The 26,333-nt window shown below is 44.9% G+C and overlaps 1 protein-coding gene across 1 annotated transcript in view; it reads left to right on the forward strand.

Moving 5' to 3' along the window:
• LOC138963228 (myophilin-like) overlaps positions 1 to 26,333 on the forward strand; it is a 61,597-nt gene that overhangs the window by 32,729 nt on the left and 2,535 nt on the right. Inside the window, exons 2-3 of the mRNA XM_070335285.1 lie at positions 17,456 to 17,592; positions 21,329 to 21,548. Coding sequence (XP_070191386.1) covers positions 17,456 to 17,592; positions 21,329 to 21,548 — 357 coding nt within the window. The remainder of the gene's footprint in view (positions 1 to 17,455; positions 17,593 to 21,328; positions 21,549 to 26,333) is intronic.

Below are 26,333 nucleotides of genomic sequence, written 5' to 3' on the forward strand. Positions count from 1 at the left end.
AGCCGACCCATGTTTGCCTTTGCTAAGGTCTTTCTCACGTATAGCACTACAGCCGACCCATGTTTGCCTTTGCTAAGGTCTTTCTCACGTATAGCACTACAGCCGACCCATGTTTGCCTTTGCTAAGGTCTTTCTCACGTATAGCACTACAGCCGACCCATGTTTGCCTTTGCTAAGGTCTTTCTCACGTATAGCACTACAGCCGACCCATGTTTGCCTTTGCTAAGGTCTTTCTCACGTATAGCACTACAGCCGACCCATGTTTGCCTAAGTTGCTGAGGTCTTTCTCACGTATAGCACTACAGCCGACCCATGTTTGCCTTTGCTAAGGTCTTTCTCACGTATAGCACTACAGCCGACCCATGTTTGCCTTTGCTAAGGTCTTTCTCACGTATAGCACTACAGCCGACCCATGTTTGCCGTTGCTAAGGTCTTTCTCACGTATAGCACTACAGCCGACCCATGTTTGCCTTTGCTAAGGTCTTTCTCACGTATAGCACTACAGCCGACCCATGTTTGCCTAAGTTGCTAAGGTCTTTCTCACGTATAGCACTACAGCCGACCCATGTTTGCCTTTGCTAAGGTCTTTCTCACGTATAGCACTACAGCCGACCCATGTTTGCCTTTGCTAAGGTCTTTCTCACGTATAGCACTACAGCCGACCCATGTTTGCCTTTGCTAAGGTCTTTCTCACGTATAGCACTACAGCCGACCCATGTTTGCCTTTGCTAAGGTCTTTCTCACGTATAGCACTACAGCCGACCCATGTTTGCCTAAGTTGCTAAGGTCTTTCTCACGTATAGCACTACAGCCGACCCATGTTTGCCTTTGCTAAGGTCTTTCTCACGTATAGCACTACAGCCGACCCATGTTTGCCTTTGCTAAGGTCTTTCTCACGTATAGCACTACAGCCGACCCATGTTTGCCTAAGTTGCTAAGGAAGCTCCAGGTTGTTGTGTCTTATCTCTACGTGTTCCTCCTTTGATGCGTGTGCTCACAAAAGTGGTCCAAACAAAGGCTTGGTCCAGGTGCGGTACCACCATCCAACCCAGACTCCAATGGACACAAACATCTACTGCAGTGTTGCTCTTCTCCTTTCACCCTCTTGTCTTTCTCCTTTCACCCTTTTGTCTTTCACCTTTCACCCTCTTGTCTTTCACCTTTCACCTTTCACCCTCTTGTCTTTCTCCTTTCACCCTCTTGTCTTTCTCCTTTCACCCTATTGTCTTTCTCCTTTCACCCTCTTGTCTTTCTCCTTTCACCCTCTTGTCTTTCTCCTTTCACCCTCTTGTCTTTCACCTTTCTCCTTTCACCCTCTTGTCTTTCACCTTTCACCCTCTTGTCTTTCTCCTTTCACCCTCTTGTCTTTCTCCTTTCACCCTCTTGTCTTTCACCTTTCACCCTCTTGTCTTTCTCCTTTCACCCTCTTGTCTTTCACCTTTCACCCTCTTGTCTTTCTCCTTTCATTCTCTTGTCTTTCTCCTTTCACCCTCTTGTCTTTCTCCTTTCACCCTCTTGTCTTTCTCCTTTCACCCTCTTGTCTTTCTCCTTTCACCCTCTTGTCTTTCTCCTTTCACCCTCTTGTCTTTCTCCTTTCACCCTCTTGTCTTTCTCCTTTCACCCTCTTGTCTTTCACCTTTCACCTTTCACCCTCTTGTCTTTCTCCTTTCACCCTCTTGTCTTTCTCCTTTCACCCTATTGTCTTTCTCCTTTTTATACCTTGCTTTTTCAGATTTTCTGTTCACAACCTCTGTAAAACTGTTTTTCGCACCAAGACACAGCCCCGTAAAGCACCCCTCCTCCCCCCCCCCCCCCCTCCCCACCCAACCCTCCTTCCAAGCCAAAAGTTCGTTGACTTTCAGCTCAGAGAAATCCTTTCAGTTTCACCCTGCGTGTTGGTCAGCGCTCCTGTTTTACACGCATCAGGCTCAGGGTTTGAACCCTTGTGGCGACCGCGATGATACCAAGTGACAAAACCACTGAGCCCTGCGCACACACTCGACACTCTTGTTGGCCGCTGTTTTTCAGCGGTTTACCCAGCTGTTGGCTGCAAGTTGGCGTGCAACCACGAAGATGTAAGGTGGCAGCCTGAGTGGACGAGAGAGGGGTGTGGGGGATTTTGGGCTGTGCTTTCTCGAGTTTTAAAAGTTAGAAGGCAGTAGTCTGTCTTGCTCAGCTGGATACGTAAGACAGTTACGAACATAAATTGTTTGCAGACAGTGTTATACGGGGAACGAGAAAGGCATGCCATTGTGGTCCCTGAGGATACAGACTTCAACTTTCATACGTTTATTCATTTATTTTAATGAGAGGGTGAGAGTGTGTGTGTGAGAGAGAGAGAGAGAGAGATGTGATGACATTCGCAAAGCCAAAGAGCAGTTTCCTAACCCGAGTCATCCCAGGGAGTTAAAATGGAGCCGAAGGACAGGTGTAACAGACATTCAACTAAAATTAATCCCAGCGTTCACTGCCAAGCCACGCTGAAAGGACGTTGTGGTGGATTGAAAACGGCCAATGACACGGGTGACAGATGGGGCGAGGTGTTGTGTTGCACCAGATCCGTCAGCGCTCCTGTAAAGCTCAGCAGGCGTTCGTTTAGCTGGGGAATGACATTGTATAGGGAGGTTTAAGATATTTATGCAAAATTCAGCTTTGTTGGATTACAGTTTGTGGTTTGGTTTGTGACCTACTACGCAAAAACTGCACGACAAGTTCATTCTAGATCTGCAGCACAGTGAAGCTGCTGTTTCGTCAGTACTTCGTTTCAAATGCTTTACAACTACCCATCGTTCATTTTGCAGTTACCGGTGGTGTACTTAAACATTACTAATCACTGTTGCGTTTGAATGAGTCCGGGCACTGACTCAGTGTTGTCCTTTTATGTCCAAATAAAGAGTGGAATATTGTGTGGTTATTCGTTCAACAATAGGTGGGAAAATGGGGAAGAGTGCATATATGTGCTAAAAGCCTCATGACCAAATAGAGTGTTGTACAGATGAACTGCCCTGCGAAGAGAACTGCCCAATTTTAGCGGGAAATCTCACACACACACAAGTTTACGAATAGAGTATGCCCATCACAGAGGCTTTGTCTTTCTGATGTCAAAGGGTGACGTGTCGTTGGCTGTTCGTACTCTTTGGTGTATCGTTAACATTATTGTTTGTTGAATATAATTTGCAGATGTGAATAATGTTTTATTATATAGTTCATTAACATTTATTATATATATGTTACTACATTGGCGAAAACACTGAGGCGCGTTGAATAGTCCTTTAAGTGCAAAAGTGCGTGTGCTGGCAATAATTGATTTTGTATTCTGATGCGTAGAAATAGCTTGTAATGCTGTGTCGTACATAGACCGAATCTAATGTAATGTAACATTTATTGTATGTATGTGTTGTGTTGTGTATGCATCATGTGTGTGTGAGTGTATCGTGTGAACATGTGTTTGTTAATGTTCCCATCTGACATATGGTCACTGATCCCTCCATGCTGGTGAATCATTATTTCAAAGTGTAAATGTAATCACATTACTCTTTGAACCAGAACTAAATAGTCAGCACCCCCTCCCCCCTTATTCCCTCCCCTTCTACCATCATGGTTACATTGCCCAACAACCCTTTCCTTGCAAGCCCCTTGTAAAAGGATCTCATTATCCATTAAAATGCGATTTTTTGGGGGGTTGATTTTTTTTCTTTTGAAGTGTATTATCAGAGCATGTCCCTAATTGGCCACAAGTGCCATTTCAGTTTCATTATATTACCACGCGAATGCACACACTCTCTTCCCGATTGCTACAGGCTGACATACTCGGAAGGACGTCAAAACTCATTCTTTTCTTCAGCAAGAAAAAGTGTTTATTACTTAGTTGAGGACATCCTCGAGTCACAAGACGACACGATGGTTGAAAGTGTACGGATGACACTGATCCTATGTAATTCGGGAAGAAGGAATACCAAAACAAGTGTTGTGCGTAAACAGTATCAGTCACATCATCTAACTTTGCTTGAAGTATGAGAGGCGTTAAAACGGTTGTTCAAGTACGCTCTGAGGAATGGCGCTCTGACGTAATGGATGATGTTTCTAGCGTGTCACATTCGTAAAATATGCGGGGATTAGATGTTTTGGTGCAACTGCGGGTCAAGAATTGCAGTGTTAGCTTTTGTTATTTGACGGGCATGTGTGGGTGTGAACACTGTTTGTGCGACACCGGATCCCTATATTTGCTTGGATGTTTACATTCAAGCAGACCGTGAAATTATGTTACCCATTATGGTAAAGTGTAGGCTCGATCGACGCGTCATTATGCTTCTATGAATAAACTTCTTTAGCTACCTCTCCCCCTCCCCCCTTTCTTTGTCTTACACACACACACGCACGCACGCACACACACACGCACACACACACATACACGCACGCCCTGTATTCCCCACGTTCATATTTCACTTTCTTACACAAAAAAATGCAGACGTTAATGTGAATGCGTCAGACAAATTGCAAAGAGAGCTAAACATATCCCCTTCACCTCCGGGCCATATAGAATCGACCCAGAATTAAACTAGGGCGTAATTTATGGGCGTTCCTTTACTCTTCCTAAACGCGTAATGTGTGAACCGTGTCCCACTCCACAAAAAGCAACGGCGTAAAAAAATCCCTCGCTTGCTCCAGGAAATACGGCAGTGTGCGAGAAATCTCACTTCTGACAGAAGCAAAGAACACTGTATCGTATTTGTTGTGCCCTCTTGCTCATAATGTAGTGAAAAGAAACCCAAACAGACGCCTCAGTTTAGTTCGTGTTACTAAAGTGGGTCATGTGATTGAAAGAGAAAATGGACTAGTTTGAGAATGTTTAAGTTGTTCATTGTGTTGCCTATTGCCAGCAACTGAATACGTGCCCGTACCATTTGTAGCAGTACGCACATACGCACTGTAAGCACAGAGTGAAAAGAGAGAGAGAGAGAGCGCGAGAGAGAGAGAGAGAGAGCGCGCGAGAGAGAGCGAGAGAGAGAGAGCGCGAGAGAGAGGGGTTGGGGGCAGATAGAGTGTCTGACAATAAATGGAAAGCAAACACGCAAAGCTTGTAAACCACCAGCTTACTTGTTCTTCTTGACATCAGAACAACAGTGTTGCGAACAAATTGTTCTTTCCGTCCTCACAGGCTACAAAACCTAGAAGGGAAACTAGCTGGTTTATACGCTAAATAGCAGTGTTGCTAACCATCCACTCTGCTACAGTCTCCCTGTCTACGATGCGATGAGACATAATTCACAACATGAACTCTAAGCCATCAGACAAGTTTAAATAGGCAATGAAACACTAGAAAACCAGACCGGCACGGTTGGCCTAGTGGTAAGGCGTCCGCCCCGTGATCGGGAGGTCGTGGGTTCGAACCCCGGCCGGGTCATATCTGAGACTTTAAAATTGGCAATCTAGTGGCTGCTCCGCCTGGCGTCTGGCATTATGGGGTTAGTGCTAGGACTGGTTGGTCCGGTGTCAGAATAATGTGACTGGGTGAGACATGAAGCCTGTGCTGCGACTTCTGTCTTGTGTGTGGCGCACGTTATATGTCAAAGCAGCACCGCCCTGATATGGCCCTTCGTGGTCGGCTGGGCGACAAACAAACAAACAAACTAGAAAACCAGAACTATTTCAGATCATTTGTCCAACCTACGCTGTTGCTTGATTTGAAGTAAGGCAAAGAGGATCAATCAAATCAGCGGCGTGCTTTGTCGTGTGAGCTCTGAAGCTTGCAAGACCCGACCATTCACACAGGCAGTTGATGACCATACCAGTGATGGAACGAACGGGAGATATTGGAGATATTGGACTGCTTTGTGACAATGTTAACCTGCCTATGACAAATCATTCAGCTAGCTAGTGACCAGGGCAGTTGATCATCTGACCGCCCACCAGCAGTGTAGCTATCTAACGGGAGATGCAAAGTGCCCGCTTTAAAGCCATATGAATGCAGAAGCAAGCTGGTACCGGGTAGTTTTCGATGACCCCAACCAGCAGTGTGACAAACAGAAGAGAATATGTTGCTGTGTGACAAACAGAAGAGAATATGTTGCAGTGTGACAAACAGAAGAGAATATGTTGCAGTGTGACAAACAGAAGAGAATATGTTGCTGTGTGACAAATTTAACCTGCCTGTCGACCCCTATGAATTCCAACTCCGACCGTTGACCCCAACAGTTGATGTTGGCCAAATAGCGGCGCGTAACGGGGGTCACTGACCTGTGAAGGTTATCGTCACCGTAATGGGACAGGAAGGAAGACCATCGGTCACTCTCGCATCCGCAATTTCAGATGGGACGATAGGAATAGACTGATGTTTAAATATGGCTTTCAGTACAGGGCGAGACTGGTGTGATAAGAGTTATATTTAATATGGCTTGTAGGTCTAGGTGGGCTAAGGAGAGAAATATGTTAACGGGTTTTAGTACTGGTCGTGTTACCCTTGGAGTGGGAGTGCCCTGGGGTACTTCCACGTCTATTGTTTTGTAGACGTGCGCCGGGACGACAATGTAAAACTGTCTTCCAACTGGGAGAGGGGGGAGAGGTCGTTTACCCCATCAGTTATCTTTCACATCTACAGTGGAACCTGCCCTGACGACCACCTCTTGGTAACGACCACCTGTTCTTTACGACCACCTCTTGGTAACGACCACCTGTTCTTTACGACCACCCCAAAGAAACCTCGACGAGGTTCTGTCCTATACAATTCACCATGACATAACAACCACTTGTCTGTAACGACCACTTTTAGTTGGTCCCTTGGATGGGCGTAATAGACAGTTTTGACTGTAGCGTGGGGTTCCAACAATGTGAAACTGTATTTTCACCGCAGGAGGTTGAGATCGTTATCCAGGCTAGCCGGGTATAATTATACGGACTATTAGAGACGAAAAGAGATTACATCTTTATTTCTGCATGCGAAGGATATGTGAAGTAATATCCAGAGATAGGCAATGGCATGAGAGTATACAGTGTGTGCTGAAGCCAAGAGTGGGTTAGACTCTTTATTATCCTGACAAGCTGGTGATTCCATTTGGTTAAAGGAGTAAGTGTTGGGTGTAAGACATTCAGGTTCCCTTGGTAAACATAAACATGAAAAGTGAGTGTTTAGTAGTGTGAGGAGACGACGAGAATGTAGCCAAGAGGTTGCTTAGGCCTAAAAAAAAAATAGGTGTGGTTACGGTAACCCGACCTACCCTATTTTTAGGGGCCGACCCTATAACTTTTTATTACATTTGTCAAAAAACAACACAAAAAAACAAGAAAACGAGCGCAGAAAACGCAATGAAAGCGAAAGCGCCCGAGTCGCACACTTATTTCCCTGTCAAGTAGGTTTAATTTGTACACATTAGAAAAAAAAAATTTTTTTAAAAAAGTGATTGCCTACCTTCCTACCCTATTTTTTTTGGCTATGTTACCGTAACCACACCTAATTTTTTTTTCGCCTTAGAAAACCTGCCACCGCATGCGTGTGTATTTTTCAGTAATGACATCATCTGTTTCTACTTGTGACGAACTGCACGGGGGGGGGGGGGGAAGAGGGGGGGAGTGGATGAATATGTGTGCTTCTTTCAATCGTAGAAAACATGTGCAGCATCAGGTTTTTCAGTAAGAATCTGTCGATTGTATATGTGTGGACAGTGTGGAGAAACGCCTCTTGACACCTTAACCAGCGTAGAGAAACGCCTCTTGACACCTGAACCTGATATGTATGTGTGGGAGGAGGGGGGGGCGGGAGATGGAAACTTGCTGTATGTTATGTAATGTATATATTGTGTGATACGTGGAAAATGTGATACTATTTATTTGCATGTGTGATACAGAGACAAAGTGATATCTGTAGGCCTAGGCCTATACTAGTGATTACTGTGGGTGATACATGAAATGTGATATGAATGCTGTTTTTATATGTTATACTCTTACTTTCTGCCTATGTCTTAATCCCAAGCGCAAGACAAATTCTTCTATGTGAAAATTGAAGCCAATAAAATTTGAGTTGAGTTGAGTTGAGTTGAGTTGAACCAGCGTAGAGAAACGCCTCTTGACAACTGAACCAGCGTAGAGAAACGCATTTGGGAGGTCCTGACAAAGTGTGTTATCTTGACAAGCAAATCACGGTACATTTCATTAGTGAGTGTCAACATATGTCACCTGTACATTTGCCTCGCGTCAAGTCATCAATAACAGTCAATGCAGATGCAGAAAAAGTTATGCCCTGCGGTATTCACTTCTGTTTCAAACTGAGAAAAAAATAAAATCCTTTTTGCAACGACTCGATGACGTCTCCAGAAAGGAAAATCAAATCAAGTAAATATAAAGAAGAAATCTTCGGGCAGACATGGGAAGAATTTTGGAAGATAATAATAATAATAACGGGCATTTATAAAGCGCCTTATCAGAAGTTCAAAGCGCGTGACAACAATACATGTATACAAAAATCATACAATCACTGTCAGATTCAAACAACACATCATGCACATCTCACATCCCCAGACTCTATACTAAGGAACTATCCGTAATGTTGTTGGAACAAGTGAGTTTTCAAATTGGACTTAAAAGATGAAATGGATGGAGAGTGACGTAATTGAAAGGGGAGTGAATTCCATAACTGAGGTCCATAATACGAAAACGTGCGGAAGCCATGAGCCTTGCGTTTAAAGCGACCTTGACGGAGAAGTCGAGCATCATCAGAAGAACGAAGGGTGCGAGAGGGAGTGTAGAGGGAGACCAGTTCAGAAAGATAGGCAGATGCCGATTCAGAGATGATATTGTAGCAGAAGCAGGCAGCTTTATACCTAATACGTTCAGATACAGGAAGCCAGTGAAGTTCTTTCATGAGAGGAGTGCAGGGTTGTCGATGCTGTGCTCTGAAAATGAGACGTGCAGCAGAGTGTTGTACTTTTTGCAAGGGTTGGAGAGTGGAGTCAGGGCAGCCTATGAGAAGGGAGTTGCAGTAATCTAATCTGGACAGAATGCAGGATGTAATGAGAGTTTTAGTGGCATCAACCGTGAGAAATTTTCTTATGGAACCTATTCTTCTGATCTCAAAGTAACATGTCTGACAGACTTTTTTGATGTGTTGTTTCATTGAGAGGTGGGAGTCCATGATGAACCCAAGATTCCTAGCACTATCAGAGAGAGAAATGTCACTAGAACCTACTGTGATGGAGGCTGGAAGGGAAGTGGTCGAAGAGGAAGCTCCAGAGAAAAGAAGAAATTCAGTCTTGTCATCATTTAACTTGAGCATATTGTTTGTCATCCATGATTTAATATCTGAAGTGCAGTTTTGGAGAGTGTGCGTCACCGCTTGGATTTCTGTAGGCTTGCATGCTTGTTGGAGTTGTGTGTCGTCTGCAAAGAGGTAGTGATTGACTGCGTGTTGCTTGATGACGGCAGAGAGAGGAGTGGTGTATAGTACAAATAAAACTGGGCCTAGAACTGATCCCTGGGGAACGCCGAAACAGAGAGGAGATGGAGGAGATGAGAGATTATTGACAGACACATACTGACTACGGCCCTGTAGATATGAACTAAACCAGTGAAGAGCGGTAGAGTGAACGCCAAAAACAGATTCGAGACGAGAGAGCAGAACAGAGTGATCGATCGTATCGAACGCAGCTGAGTTATCCAAGAGAAGCAGAACTGATAGGTCATCATTATCCAGAGCAGAAAGAATGTCATTCACAACACGAAGCAAAACAGTCTCGGTGCTGTGGCCAGCCCTATACGCTGACTGAAGAGGGTTGCAGAGGTTGTTGGTTTCAAGGTGGGAGAGAAGCTGACTAAGCACTACTTTTTCCAGAATTTTAGAAATGAAAGGCAAGTTGGAAACAGGCCTATAGTTTTTCAACTGATTTTTATCCAGAGATGGTTTCTTGATCAAAGGTTTAACTACTGCAGTTTTCAAGTCCATTGGCACAGTGCCAGAAGTGAGAGAAGAGTTGATTATGTTGGTTATGATGGATAACAAAGTGTTGTCCTAAATAGTTAGCAGCGAAATGGCTGTGTTTGTGAAGTGGATATATATACAGAAAACAAATCTTGGGGTAGACTTTGGAAGACTTGGAAAATTACAAAAGCAGTGTTGTCCTGATCAGTCAGCAGCGAAACGGCTGAGTTTATGTGTTCAGAAGTGGGACCGCGTTATTGGGAAGGGAAACACTAAAAGTCAGCCGCTTTTTTATGTGTGTAACCGTGTCGATACTAAACCGATCAGGCGACGGTGTAGGTCAGACCATCGCATCGATTGGAGAGTCCTCTTGTCATTCATCTTGCATTGCGGTTTGCGAGCCAGAGATTCTTTTGTAAGATCAGAGAATGGTCTTCTTATAATATGTGCATCGTTTGTATCACTGTGGTTAGCGTACATCATTAAATATTCTAAACTTCTATGACAAGTAAACGTTGCTGAGCTAGCTTGGTTGTTGTCGTGTAGATTTTGCCCTTGTCTCAATTGTTTGGTGCCCTTGTGGCACGTCATTACGATGGAGGAATTAATTGTGTTTATGTGTGTATATGTGTGTGTTTCACTCTATGTGTGTGTGTGTGTGTGTGTGTGTGTGTGTGTGTGTGTGTGTGTGTGTGTGTGTGTGTGTGTGTGTGTGTGTGTGTGTGTGTGTGTGTGTGTGTGTGTGTATACGCTTTGTATGCTATTTGTCTGAGTGTGTAAAGATTTCTCCGACAAGTGGCATAAGAGCTTTCACTTTACAATAATTAGGTTCATAGGTTAGGGTTGGGTGTTTTGTGATATATACCAGGTGCTCTTTGGTTTGACATTTACCGTCTTAACCGGGGACTTTTGGAATTTTAAGGGGTGTTAATGCCAACCTGATTGTCAAGTGTTTGTCTCTCCCACTCACTATACATATATTTCATTCCATTGTCTGCTTTCTGTGCATTTTTATGAAACAATTCTCTATGATTTGTCAGTACTTCTTTTGGTGTTCTCTCTCTCTCTCTCTCTCTCTCTCTCTCTCTCTCTCTCTCTCTCTCTCTCTCTCTCTCTCTCTCTCTCTCTCTCTCTCATATATTATGTAGTCTCTTATGTTAAAAACTGAACCAACACCGAACAAAAAGATCGTTAAAAGCCGATTTTATCAGAAAATGTGACTGTTTCAAAGCAGAAAACAAAGTTACTGTGACACAGCTGAAAATCAGTGCAATGCGGTTGCGCAGTTAGGTGACATTATGTATGGGTGGCGGTGCGACGGGTTCCCATTATAGCATTCAGACACTCCGCCCCTTGTGCAAACACTTGCCGTTTGTTGCACATGCACCAGTGAAACGGGTAGAGGACCCTCCGAAAGGGGGTACAGGTGGAAAATGGGGAAAAGTGGCGGGTAAAATGTGAATGGTACAGAGAAATACCGCCGCCGAGATCGAGAATTACACGTACTTGAAAACGTTGGTACTGCACTGCAGTAGTTATTGGAGCAGTGCAGTGTTCAGTGGTTATTAGTCGTAAGTGGCAGCTTTCAGGTTTAAGAGCTATAAATGAAGAGTTATTCGCCGTTCTTTTTTCTTTCTTTTTCTTTTTGTTCAAGTGGACATAGGTGGGAAAATATCGGTCGAAAAAGACTCCTTAAACGCCAAAAGATTTGGGGAATGATCTTTGGTTAATGGCTGAGAGAAAGAGAGCGGAGGGGGGAGGGGGGTGTAACTAGCGGTAAAAAGAGGATGAATTGGTAACGTTAATGAGAGAGGGTGAGGTGGGGTGGAAGGTTACTGGCGCGAAAGATTGTCAACAGAACTTTCGGCTGAACCGAGAAGTAAAATCCGAAGGAAAATGGAGACAAGGAAGGACCCCCTGCTGGTTACTGGTGCAGATTTGAGTTGGCTAGATATTCCTGTGAACTAAAACGTTGAAAGAAATTTTAATTTTTTTTTTTTTTATCTGTGTTGTGGTTAGTAAGACTGAGAGATTGAAAAGGAAACATTTGTATAGCTGCCTCCAGCAACTTCGTGGCGAATAGGAAGCAGCTGTAATTTGTATGACATGCTGGCCGTGTAATATGGAGATTGTGTGTCTGCATGAACAATGCGCATATTCCACGCTTTGTATTGCGTAATTATAAGAGGCGTCCTTGCCTCTGGCCTTGAATGGAAAATATTGGACTAAGATGAGATAAATAATTGAGTCCCCTGATCCCTCTTTCTTGCTTTATATTTCGAATCTGCTGTGCACAATTTTGCAAGTCCAGAGTGTTTTCATACAATAATTCGAGTCTTCTGGACGCCTTTCAATCAAAGTGATGAAAGTTTGTGGGCTAACTAAACATCCTTTGTATATATGTTTTGAAACTAATCTCAGTCTCTGCAGTGGGTATTTCAAAACTGTGCATAAATGCGTATACTTGTGCTGTTCGTGTTGGAGTTTTTGTTGTGTTTTCCGTACTTGCGGAGGAGATCCTTTCTTCCCTGCATAGCTTCAACTTGTTGTAAGACCTCCCTTAGCTACCATGATATTAAAACAAGAGGCGAAGCCTTCAAGGCTCACGTAAGAAATCGACAAACAGTAACACAAACTCAATCACTCCGTCACACACACACACACACACACACACACACACACACACACAGTAAGCATAGGTGACACTGTGCAAGAAAGCGAGACACTAGATCTAGATCTGTCTGTCTGCATGTGTAGCCTACTTACAGGGACACGACTGCCAACTAGTCTCGGCCCGCTCAAAATAACAATGACCGAGACTTTCAGTAATTCCTTCGCGTGACGTCTAACCCTCTTACGCCATAATGTGACGTCTTCAAATGTTAAAGTTTCTATCACACACACACACGCACAGACAGACAGAGTTTACCATCGCATAGGCTACACTTACGTGAGCCAACTACGTTCATTCTCTGTAGTCGTTGGAAGAAGGGAGGAACATTGAAAAGGGGAAACGAAACGTGTACGGTCTGAAGAATACAAAGAAGTTGAATACAAAGGCTTCCCTTTGCGATTGGGAGGAAAAGTGTGACAGTGCACTCAAACGTTGGCCTTAACTTCCTTTGATTCATTTGCGAGAAGCTATTGAATCCTAGGCTCACATTGTAATCTCGGCAACGTGCCTGCATTCAAGATCATTTTCATTGTTCGGGCGATTTCATTGATTTTTCTATCTGGCAAAACCTTTAACTGCAAAGGCTGTTTTTGACTAGATTTTTGGACGTTGCAGCGTTTCATTGTTTATTTGTTGTCACTTCAACGTTTTTCAATTTCTAAAAATCAAAAAAAAAATCAGACTTTAATGCTTGTTTGCCTGCGTGCTCACTTTTCAAGTCAAACATCTCGGTAGCGAGATTTGACTTTTAAGTTTGTGTCTGAAGCAACGCGGCGGCCATTTTGGCTTCACATGCTGTAGCAAGGTGAATTTTAGCAACTGTCCCCGAGTCGTTCATTGTTTTGTGTGTGTGTTTTCGTCTTCTCTTACTCACGAGAAAGCGAGGTTTTAAGCATGTCCCAGGGCATGTCGTGCATCTTTACATGTCATCACACCTCGAGTTCAACTCATTTGAAATTCATTTGCATTTCAAATTGCCAGTTGACACATAGCAGGCCCTTCACTTGCTCTGCTTTGACTTGTCTCTCCACTCTCAATTTTATGCATGCGTTTTAATTGGATGATGTGGCAGATTGACAACTCTTGAAAAGGGTAATTGCCTTAGTGAATGCAATACTGTAAAGCGATTACCTGGTTTGGGAAAAGCAAGGACGCTAAAGGAAAGCAGCACTTGCTTTGAACGTTGCCACATCTGCTTTTGCGAAATGGCTCTCGACAGCGTTAATGTCGTGTTAAGTTTAGACCCTTAAAGTGCCTTCAATGTAGCTTCTGCAGTCATCGTAGTCATTTGTTCTTTGACTGTGAATCATTACAACTCCTTAGCTTTGATCCTGGTGTATGGGTTTCACTCTGTTTGTCTGTCTGTCTGTCTGTCTGTCTGTCTGTCTGTCTGCCACACTTAGATTAGATACCTGGTACTTACGGTTCGATTGAGCTGAATTTTGTTGTGTACGTAGCTTGGAATTGGGGTACACGCGGTTCTTTTTACATTTGAGTTCGGTGCTCTAGTGGACATAGCTAATCTGAACGTATCGATCAACACTGAATCAGCCCTGAAAGTCCAACAAATGGTGTACTCGCCTTTGGCTAGTGATTCTGAAAATGTACTAGCCAGAGACCAACGTTTACTAGCCAAACCAAAAATTTATTTCAGCAACTTTAATCGCATTTGGCGAGAAGATGAACATTTCTACTCGCCAGTTACATGTTTCTACTCGCCATGGCGAGTAAAATACTCGCCACTTTCAGGCCTGTAACAGCTGTAATACACATCGTCTAAAGGGCCGTCAATTAGCCATGCATACCATAATATAATACATAATAATTAATCACTAATCTCTTTCGTGTCAACCTCGTCCGGCTAACATTTATATACAAAGCAGTTCTTCTCAACGGAACTAGTTGACAGTTATTGCAAAGCTTCAAATTTGTAGCTGTCAGATTTGAACCGCTGACAAAGAATCTCATTAGTATTATCCTCAGACCGTGTTGTCAGACGTGTAAATCGGTGTCGAGGTTCCTTGTCGGGGGCGAACCAGCGACACAATATTCAATCCATTATTGTCGTAGCTACTGACACACACTGGTGCAATTCAGGGTGTCAGTGGGGGTGCTTTGTTGCTGGGGATCCTATTCCTCGGCATGTAATAATCAACACACCTTTCCACTGTACTGCTATTTTTATAAACAGTGAATAGAACTCTTATCTGGTATCCTTACCTCACGACATTTGCGGGATTTTTCTTCTGCGTTCACCGACTGCGACTCCCACGTACACTCGTAGACACGAGTTGGCTTTTACATGGTCGTTTTTCCCCTCTATTTAGGCAATCATACTCCGATTTCGGGGAGTTGTGGGGGCTCAAAATGCCCAGGAATATTGTAAGATGAGCTGCAATCTGGTGGGGAATAATGGGGAAGGGGGGGGGGGGTAGGTCCATCTAACATTATTTTATGCATCGTCTTGAATCAGCTACATGTATGTCAACGGTGTGGTTGTGGTTGCTGCGTGTCAGTAACGAATGACAAACAAGTGTTTGCCAGCGCTCGAGACATTTCTAACAACCAGCATGAGCACATAGCAATGAGCGTTTGGATGGTGAAACATTGGACTGCGTCTCCTTCCCGCCTCCTTGCGTGCTCAGGCTACAGCTCTAACGTACCCTCCAATTTCTTAAATGTGGACTTGTCCATGAATGGTCGTTTTCTTCTCCGCCAATATACAGCCATAATCTGTTTTTCTGGGTTGAGTTCGAAACTTGTCAACGTGGAGTTTGTAGCTAATTGTCAAAACGGGACACGCCCCTTCTGAAACCGGGAGGGATCTGAGCTGGCTGGCAACTGCTGACAGTTTGTGCAGAGATGTTGGAGTGTTTTAACAAGGGTTTCACAAAGCCGCGCATGTGTTTGAAGGCTCGGTCGCTTCTCACTTTCCCGGTGTGACTTTTTTTTTGGGGGGGGGCTCGAGGTCGTATCATTTCTTCTTCTTCTTGTACTACTTCTTCTTTTCCTTTTCTTCCTTTCTTCTTCTTTCTCTTTCATCAATTCTGCTGAGAGAGAGAGAGAGAGAGAGAGAGAGAGAGAGAGAGAGAGAGAGAGAGAGAGAGAGAGAGAGAGAGAGAGAGAGAAAGAGAGAGAGAGATTTATGCGCAATAACACGCTATAGCTATTCTTCTTTTGCTTGCGGAAGGTACGCAGACGAAATCAATCAAACTGCGGTTAGGCCGTATAATGCACCTGTCCATAATTCAATCAGAGAAGGTTTTGAATTGCTGCGGGCCTCCCCAGACACGGATCAATGACTTGCTTTTAGGGTTCGATACAGAACTTGCATCACGATTGCATATATAACACTCTTGAAGAGGTTTAAAGGAAGACCTTAGATTGACCCTTGTCGTATAGTGTCGGCGATTGGCGTAGGGCTTCCAGTTCACTCATCAGTAACGCTTACCTGGCACATTTGGCGTACACAGAATTCAAGGTTCAGTGAACTGTCTCTCTTTGAAAGACTCGAATGTCATGCGATGGTGGTGAATAATTGATCAATTAGGTGAATATTTATTCAGCGCATCTGATCGATTTGGGCGTATCAGTGTTTGCAGAGCATCTTGTTCAACTTAAGAAATCTATTACGATGCGTTTACATGGTTACGCGAAAAACATTTCGTGTTGGAAGCGGATCATTTCGGGAATTTCAGATTGGCTATAGCTTTGGTTCGGCAAACTTGACCTTGGTTTAAGCTGCCACTGATCATATGATTCTGGGGAGAGTGGTTCCTCCAATGTTCACGGTATTTTTTGAGAAACTAGTCCATTGAATTGATCCGTTTCTCCACTAGGTGTGATCCCTTTTCAGGGAAGGATCCTCCCTTTTCATCCTCATCGTCTTTCTGTCATACTCCACAACTTCTCCCATTATTTGTGTGTCATTCTTGTAGCAAATAACAGGGGGGAACGGGGATTTGTCGAATGTTCCTCGTCTAGTATAGGACCTTATTCGGTGGAATTACTCCATTTCATCCCCCTACGTTTGTGTTATTCTTGCCGCAAGTAAGAGTCACACGCGACCCAAATTCCGAACCGCGGAAAGGAGCTTTCTCGTATGTTCATCGTCTTCTCCAAGAAACTGTTCGGTTGATTAAGTCCCACCCCCACCTCCAACACGCACACCCACACCCACCGACCCCAAAGATGTCATTCCTTTGCCGACGAACACTGACGCGACTTGAACGCAATCCTGGGCAAGCGCATCGCGCCATTGAGGTCGCGGGTCGGTCATTTTCTCTGACTACTTCAAGTTGAACTTGTATGGTGGCCTTACGCTCGCGACGCAACCTCTGACTATTTGCACTGGAGGCCTGCCCTCGACCGTGCGTCTGTATGCTGGAAAAAAGCACGGCCGCTCTCTCTGTTGTCCTAGCACCAACGTGGTGTGAAAAAGTAAAACATGCAAATTGAAAGAGAAGACAGAGAAAGCGGGGAGGTGGGGGCGGGAAAGGGGGAGGTGGGGGGAAGGGGTTGAGAAGTGCGTGGGGGCGGCAGGTGTGGGAACGATTGCGCATGTGTTTGCGTGTGTGTGTGTGTTCGTGCGTGCGTGTGTCTGTGTCTGTGTGTCTGTGTAAATGGCTGTTTCTGTGATCGACAAAGAGATACTACGGCATTGTAGACCCAATGCGTTTTGAGTTTTACGCGTGACAATGTGTTCGTCTGTCCGTCCATCCGTTCATCCAACCATCCGACGGTCTTTCTGTGTCTGTGTCTGTGTGAGGAATCCCCTTTCCTGTGCTTGACACACTTTCCAGTATTATAGTTCTGTCATATTCTTCATCATAATATCAGTTATTATTAACAATGTGTTTTCCTGTGTGTTACAGATCGCCGGTAAATATGACAAAGAGGTGGCGGCAAAAACCATGGTGTGGCTGGCCAGGGTGACAGAGGAGCCCCTCGACACGAGTGGCGACATGGACGCCGTATATGAGCAGCTCAAGGATGGCTATGTTCTCTGCAGGTATTTATTGTTACAACTTGTTTGTCTGTCTGCCTGTTTGGCTGTGTATGATAGCGAGAGAGATCCCCTGGACACCAGTGGAGAGATCGACACCGTATTTGCAAGGCTCAAGGATGGTTATGTTCTTTTCAAGTATGTACCGTTGCCAGTTGAGTTATCGTGTCAGTCGATATTCTCACTACCTGTATGTGACGATCATGAATGCATGGCAACAGGCCATCCCAGATCAGCGGCTGGAGTATCTTGTAAGGCACAGAACTGTGTCAGAATACAGTACACCCGTTCCAAAAGGCCATCCCAGATCAGCGGCTGGAGTATCTTGTAAGGCACAGAACTGTGTCAGAATACAGTACACCCGTTCCAAAAGAAAAGAAGACAAAAACGTGCATTTAAACAGAGTATTTTGAACACGGGAACTATAGTATTGTCCATGACGGGCGCAGTGGCGTGGTGCTAAGACGTCGGCCTCCTTATCGGGAGGTCGTGAGTTCGAATCCCGGTCGCTTCCGCCTGGTGGGTTAAGAGTGGAGATTTTTCCGATCTCCCAGGTCAACTTATGTGCAGACCTGCTTGTGACTTAACCCCCTTCGTGTGTACACGCAAGCACAAGACCAAGTGCGCACGGAAAAGATCCTGTAATCCATGTCAGAGTTCGGTGGGTTATAGAAACACGAAAATACCCAGCATGCCTCCCCCGAAATCGGCGTATGCTGCCTGACGCGCACGGAAAAGATCCTGTAATCCATGTCAGAGTTCGGTGGGTTATAGAAACACGAAAATACCCAGCATGCCTCCCCCGAAATCGGCGTATGCTGCCCGAATGGCGGGGTAAAAACGGTCATACACGTAAAATTCCACTCGTGCTAAAAACATGAGTGAACGTGGGAGTCTAAGCCCATGGACGAAGAAGTATTGTCCATGAGATAAACACTTGTGAAAAAGGATTTAAAACCTTTATTAGCTGGATCACTGGTAGGAACACAAAACTGACAGACTAGAATCTTCGCTCTTCATTGATCAGTACCCAGCCCTTTTGTCTTGCACACTCTCTGTGCTATCACGCACTGATGTTGATCAAGCCAGACCAACGGCACAGAAAGTGAATTCATCCCAGAGAGTACCAGAAAAACAAATGCTGTATCAGCAAGTCTAGTCTGGCCTTTGCCCCGAAGTTAATGGACCCGACGGGTAGAGAGAGAGAGCAGCAGACCTAAACCTTGCCAGACCCCTGACCAATCGATCCCCGTGTACTGCTAGCTCCAAGTCCTGATAGGAGTAGAGACCAGAACAGATCAGATCCTAATATCGATGGAGACTAGGACTGCAAGCCTCAAATTCAGCAACGTGGCGAAAACAGCCCTTCCATAGAGTTGTATTGAATCAGATTATAGATCACTGCCATTGAAGAATTGAATGGGATGCTGTTAATGAGCTTTATAGGTTGGACATTACCTTGCATACCAAGTGAACGGCACATGATTATAGCCAAGGCTGTCTTCTGCGTACGATGCATTGTTAGAGCATCCGACGGAATCAGACGTGTCAAGGCATGTTAGCTCTAACCCCCCCCCACACACACACACACACACACACACACACACACACACACACACACACACACCCCCCCCCCCCCACATGTTTCAAACTCCTTGTTGTCTGTGACTGTATCTTTTACCCCTAACTTCGTTCTGTTTATTTAGAGGTGTTGAATTCTAGCTGTTTTGCAAAATTGTTCGCGTAGACAATACACGTATTTGTTTGCAAATATTGAGTCTGTTCTCACGTGTTTGCCCGGAAGCTGGCGGTATAAGATTGGCTCCACATTGGACAGTCGCTCTCATTCACTGTCAGTTGCTTCACTATCAGTTGCACAATTTGTAACCACATGTGCGATTACAGAGTGTGGTTTTGGAACCTCGCTTAAATTTACCGTCTATCTCTTGTTAGCGATCTTGTCAACTAGTGCACACTGAGATACGTCCAAGCTTTTCCATGTGGTGAACAGCGTGCGTCCACTAAGACACATACCATTGTTCAACGGCTAAGAAAAAATACTTTACTCGAGCTTTTAGGATGATCAGATATGGGTCGGGTAGCTCAATTGGTACACTGAACTTGTGATCCAAGTGTCACGGGTTAGAATCTGGGCCGAGAGGGACAAGGGTCAGCTTTATGTGAAGATTCAGAAACGGTATCCATGCCCCTACCCCGTGTCACCAAAGTGACACGTAAAAGACCTGAGTCATTCTGCCGTAAGTGCAGTTGGCTGATTGCACCTAAACACGCACACACTTACCTGGGTAGCGCCACTCATGTTGCTGCTAGCTTTCCACTGGGAGGAAGCGACTATGTTGCTGCTAGCTTTCCACTGGGAGGAAGCGACTCATGTTGCTGCTAGCTTTCCACTGGGAGGAAGCAACTCATGTTGCTGCTAGCTTTCCACTGGGAGGAAGCGACTCATGTTGCTGCTAGCTTTCCACTGGGAGGAAGCGACTCATGTTGCTGCTAGCTTTCCACTGGCAGGAAGCGACTCATGTTGCTGCTAGCTTTCTACTGGGAGGAAGCGACTCATGTTGCTGCTAGCTTTCCACTGGAAGGAAGCGACTCTTGTTGCTGTTAGCTTTCCACTGGAAGGAAGCGACTCTTGTTGCTGTTAGCTTTCCACTGGAAGGAAGCGACTCTTGTTGCTGTTAGCTTTCCACTGGAAGGAAGCGACTCCTGTTGCTGCTAGCTTTCCACTGGGAGGAAGCGACTCATGTTGCTGCTAGTGTCGCACTGGGAGGAAGCGACTCATGTTGCTGCTAGTGTCGCACTGGGAGGAAGCGACTCATGTTGCTGCTAGTGTCGCACTGGGAGGAAGCGACTCATGTTGCTGCTAGTGTCGCACTGGGAGGAAGCGACTCATGTTGCTGCTAGTGTCGCACTGGGAGGAAGCGACCCCAATTTCCCAGCAGTGGGATGATATAATAAAGTGAATGCAATTTAAATTGAAAAAAATAAGTTGAAGAAGAAAAGAAATCGGTACTGACCAACACAAGGACAGCAGACCAAGACGGTACTGACCAACACAAGGACAGCAGACCAAGACGAGGTACTGACCAACACAAGGACAGCAGACCAAGACAGTACTGACCAACACAAGGACAGCAGACCAAGACGGTACTGACCAACACAAGGACAGCAGACCAAGACGGTACTGACCAACACAAGGACAGCAGACCAAGACGGTACTGACCAACACAAGGACAGCAGACCAAGACGGTACTGACCAACACAAGGACAGCAGACCAAGACGAGGTACTGACCAACACAAGGACAGCAGACCAAGACGGTACTGACCAACACAAGGACAGCAGACCAAGACGAGGTACTGACCAACACAAGGACAGCAGACCAAGACGGTACTGACCAACACAAGGACAGCAGACCAAGACGAAGCCTCCATAGTCGAAAATGTGATTTTGAATTTGCTGTCCTTATGTTGGTGAGTACCGATTTCTTTTGTTTTTTCAACTTTGTTTATCTCACTCACAGTCATCTTGTTGTTAAGAAATTAAAGGGTTTTTTCGTCTTCTTGGCGTTTGCTGGCGCTACACGTTCAGTCCGGCTCGGGAGATGAAGGTTGTCTTCTCCAGCTCCAGTCGACTGCCACGGAGCTTGGTTTGCATTGAGGAGGGGGACGGCCACATTTAGAAAGAAATTAAAGTAAATGTAATTGTCTTTTAACTCGTTCCAGTCTTGCCAACAAGATCAAGCCAGGCTGCGTGCCGGCCAACAAGCTGAAGAAGCGCGCCACCATGGCCTTCCAGCAGATGGAGATGATCGAGCTGTTCAACACAAAGATCAAAGCAGCTCCCCTCAACATCCCCGAGCACTCCAGCTTCGCCACCGCCGACTTGTACGAGAAACAGAACATGGTGCAGGTCATCACCTGCTTAGAATCTGTCGCCAGAAAGGTGAGAGGGTTAAGTGTGGTGGTCTTTGTGTTTTCGGGGGGGTAGGGGACTTTAACGCCTCCTCGGCGTTATGTTTGTTGTCGGTGGTGGTGTGTGTGTTTGTGTGTATGTGTGTGTGTGTGTGTGTGTGTGTGTGTGTGTGTGTGTGTGTGTGTGTGTGTGTGTGTGTGTGTGTGTGTGTGTGTGTGAGAATCTGAAACAACATTGCTTCATGAGTTTTGAGTATCACATCGTCTCTCCAAGATCTGGTTTGTGACCTACGGCACTCTGTTGTTGTTGTTGTTGTTGTTGTTGTTGTTGTTGTTGTTGTTGTTGTTGTTGTTGTTGTTGTTGTTGTTGTTGTTGTTGTTGTTGTTGTTGTTGTTGTTGTTGTTGTTGTTTTTGCTCTCCTCTCCTCTCTTATTACTTCAGTCTTCTTTTCTTCTTGCTTTCTTTGATGGAGGTGAGCCTACACCGCCGTCGCGATATAACCTTGAACGGTTGAAAACGACGTTAAACACCAAATAAAGAAAGAAAGAAAGCCTGCACCGAAAGTAAACCAAGGGGCGATACTCAGCCTCTAATTTTAACAAAAAAAGGAGTTGTTCCCCCTCCATTGTGATTCCTTTCACCGGTAGTTGTCTTTTAGCCACGGCTTCGAAAGCAAATCTGCGCACTTGTTGATGGCCGCAGGAGCGGTCATCTATTGCAATGGGTTCGGAGATCTGACATGTCTCGTTTTGTTACCGTTCTCACGAGATCAGTTACAGTTTCTCTCTCTCTCTCTCTCTCTCTCTCTCTCTCTCTCTCTCTCCGGCTCTCTCTCTCTCTCTCTCTCTCTCTCTCTCTCTCTACAGGCTCTCTCTCTCTCTATCTCTATCTCTCTATCTCTCTCTCTCTCTCTCTCTCTCTCTCCCTCTCTCTCTGTATCAGTGTATGTATGTCTTTGTCTGTGTCTCCCTCTGAGTCTCTCCGCTTCTGTCTTTCTATGTCTGTCTCTGTTTATGTGTGTGTGTGTGTCTCTCTCTCTCTCTCTCTCTCTCTCTCTCTCTCTCTCTCTCTCTCTCTCTCTCTCTCTCTCTCTCTCTCTCTCTCTCTCTCCCATCCGACTCCTGGCACACAGGTCAAAGCAGAGGTTAACTTGAGTGCACGTGTATCCAGCAGGAGGGGTGTGATTCGGGTCAGAAGTGGGGTAAAGCACTCTGGTCTTCATTTTTGTGGGTTATAGCTTTCAGTGGAGAAGATGCCAACATGAAATTGCACTATGCTCTAATATTTATTGATGGCCGCCCTCTTTCTTCAATTAGCTGAGGGCGGTGAACATGTGTCGTTGTTTGCCGTTCTCATAAAACATAAGTAATCAATTTATCCACTTGTTTATATTCACAACAGGGACCTATCACTCTTCTTTGCATGTTTTTATGCCTACGGATTTTCAAATACTCTGCAACACATGTAACCCAAATTCAACATGTGCCCGTACAATACCGTGCCGCTTCTTTTATGAAAACATTGCTTCGGCCATGTTGATTTTAATCAACCAATTTTCTTGTTTTGACTCGGCTTGATTCCGAACTGATTCGGTCGTTCTTAGTTTTGATTCCCTCAAAATGCGTCATGAATGTGATGATAATGGACAATATCGTCACATAAATCAAACATTAACGGCTATTAGGCATCGAGCCGGTTCACTTATTTGTCAGAGTTTACCCGGTGTGAATAGACGGTTGTAGTCGGTTGAAACCGGAGTATGTAACAAAAATGTCAGGTTTTTTTAAGGCGCTGGATATTAACATCATCAAATACAATGAACATTAACGACTTAAATACAGAACCGGTTGACCTACGAAGACTAGAGTTGACACAGTGTAAACTGACGGTGTAGCAAGTTATATAGCATGTTCAAACCGGATTGTCAATGTATGGCAGGCTGTTTGTGTAACCCTGACGTGCACATCCTGCCTTCATAGTCAGGTCGTCATTTCCCGATTTTGACCTTAACCCCTCAAAAAATACCTCGGAGAATGTTTTGACTGTTTTGAACTCTGTGATGTCTGTAGATTACAGATCCGACGGATGACACTCTGTCATCCTTGGGCATTTTGATGTATTCAAGATGGCGGACAAGATGGATTCCAGACTGCAAAATAGTCCAAACTGCATGCTATAAACTAGCAGAACTGTATTTATTTATGTTTTCCGGGAGATAAAACGGGAGTTAATATGCATAACAACAGTTACATGATTAGCAGACACTATAACGTCTGTTGAGGGACCGTTAAAACTGGTTAACGGAGCAGGATGATATAGTTAGTTTTTGCAATATATTTTTTCAGTTACAGCTAATGGTTTAAGCTTATATGTGTTGTGGGCTTTGATTACTGTTGCACTTTGCTTGACCTTCATCGCATTTCAAGGTCATATGAATGTCAAATGTTCATTCAAATGATAAAGGATTATACTATTTTTGAAGATAAAATGACGAAATGTCTTCTTAAAACTTGCCATGAATAAAAACGTTCACCAACACTGAAGGTCACACGTTTTCAAGGTCAAACAATTTCAAGGTCATATATTTTAATGTCTGCAAAACCATCACTTAGCACGTGCATCACTACAAAGATCACTGTCAAGAAGACGAAGCTGAGATTGTATGGCAATGTAACAAGAACAGGCGGGCTCTCCAAGACCATCTTACAGGGTATGGTGCGCGGAAAGAGAAGATAGAGAAGACAAATGAACAGAGGGACAGATATCATTACAGAGTGGATTGGGAAATGTTTTGCAACTTCCCAAAAATTGCTCACAGCCGCCAGAGGTGGAGACAGCTTATGAAGCGCTCGTCGTTGAAGTGACCCTACCATCCTGGTGGGTTCCAGAATCAATGAGTGACTTGGTCGGTGAGCAAGCAGATAACAACTTAATCCTGGAAAAGTGGCTGTAATACCCAGAATAACTTAAAGTTATCTTGTGCTCTTTAAAAAAAAAGATCTAGTCAGGTGAGGAATGTATACATCAGACGAAAGGCCTTGTAAGGTGTCACAGCGCCAAGCGATTGACACCATATACACAGTGTTGTGTCAGTTAGTGACGCCCCGAGGAGGTGTATTAGGCGTCATGTCAAGAGGCTAAACCTGATGTACCATGTCTCATATACAAAAGACCTCTATCTCATAACGTAAAGGTCATGGCGACGAACCAGGGATACTGGTTAGTATGCACTTTACCTCGCCGATGACCACACAGGATGATGTGTAGTTTACCACTCCAGATGACCGCGCGGGATGACAACGCTGGTTTACCACACACGATGACATGGTCATGCAGTGAGTTTCCAGTTTGAGGGCAGCCACCATCGATCCTTTTTTCAATTGCCGAAATGGTAGCGGATGACTATGCCTGATGACCAATAAAATTAATGACCACGCCCGATGATTACGCAGGATGTCATGTAGATTACCAGTACGGGTGACCGGTGAGAATTGCCAGTGCGGATGACCAGTGTGGATGACCTGTGCAGATGACCATGAAGGATGACCAGTGCAGATGACCAGTGCGGATTACCGGTGCGGATGTCCAGTGCAGATAATCATGAAACATGACCAGTGCGGATGACGAGTGCGGATGATTAGTGCGGATGACCAGTGCAGATTATCATGGACGATGACTAGTGCAGATGACCAGTACAGATGATCATGAAGGATGACCTGTGCGGATGACCAGTGCAGATGATCATGAAGGATGAATAGTGCGGATGACCGATGCGGATGATCACAAAAGGATGACCAGTGCGGATGACCGCAAATGATGACCAGTGTGGATGACCGATCCAGATGACCAGTGCTGGTGACCGGTGAAGGTGACTGTTGCACATACCCAGTGCGGATGACTACGATGGATGACCAGTGCGGATTTGTGCAATTTGCAAGGAGTAGACATCGACATAAGATGGCACACGCACATTGACCGTCTGCGCAACCACAGCATGCTGTTGCACATGGTAAATTTCTCCACAGCCACACTTCAAAATTAGCATGACTTCAGTTGGTGCAGGTTCTACTCCAGGCGGTGTTCTGACCACCCAGAGTCAACCGGATCAAGATTTGGAAGATCCCCGTAGAATTGCAATACAGCCCTTTTCAGATGGACGTTCAGCAATGGGCTGATGTGGGCGGTAGTTTTTGATTTATGTGGACTGGTGCTTGGAGGTTCTAGCTAGCCAGGTTTCATATCTCTCACGTGATATGTTGTTTGAGATTTTGCACCTGTAGCACTCGCTTACAAACTGCGACATTTGCTGAAAGACTTCACCGATTTTCACGCATGGATCTTCTGCAGAGAAATTAAGCACTCCTACGAACACACTGGTTAATGAACAGCTGTCACCAGATGGCATACGCTTCCATCTAAAATAGCTCTATCGTCTGGTAAACAATCAAATCGGAGAAAACTAGTCTCTCACGATGTTCTTTGATCATCGCCCGCCATTTTGTAAGATCAATTTACAAGTTTTATCTTCGACAGTGAAACCTGTGCTTTGGAACACCATACGCACTAATCGCAAGTCCACGAATAACACAGGTTTCACATCTTCTCAGCCTGGATGTAATTCCATACACACTCATGTGCAAATTGTTTCCATTTAGCAGAATGAAACACGTCAAATGCCTTTGTTTTTTGTCTTGGAAGAGGAGCTCAAGTACGGACACGGACAACACTACAGGCCATACTGTACGTGTCGTCATATTACTCATTACGTTTTCCCGACGTCATGAAGTTATGACGCCATTCTAGCCCTTTTTTCTA

The sequence above is a fragment of the Littorina saxatilis genome, linkage group LG3 (assembly GCF_037325665.1).
Source record: "Littorina saxatilis isolate snail1 linkage group LG3, US_GU_Lsax_2.0, whole genome shotgun sequence".
Lineage (NCBI taxonomy): Eukaryota > Metazoa > Mollusca > Gastropoda > Littorinimorpha > Littorinidae > Littorina > Littorina saxatilis.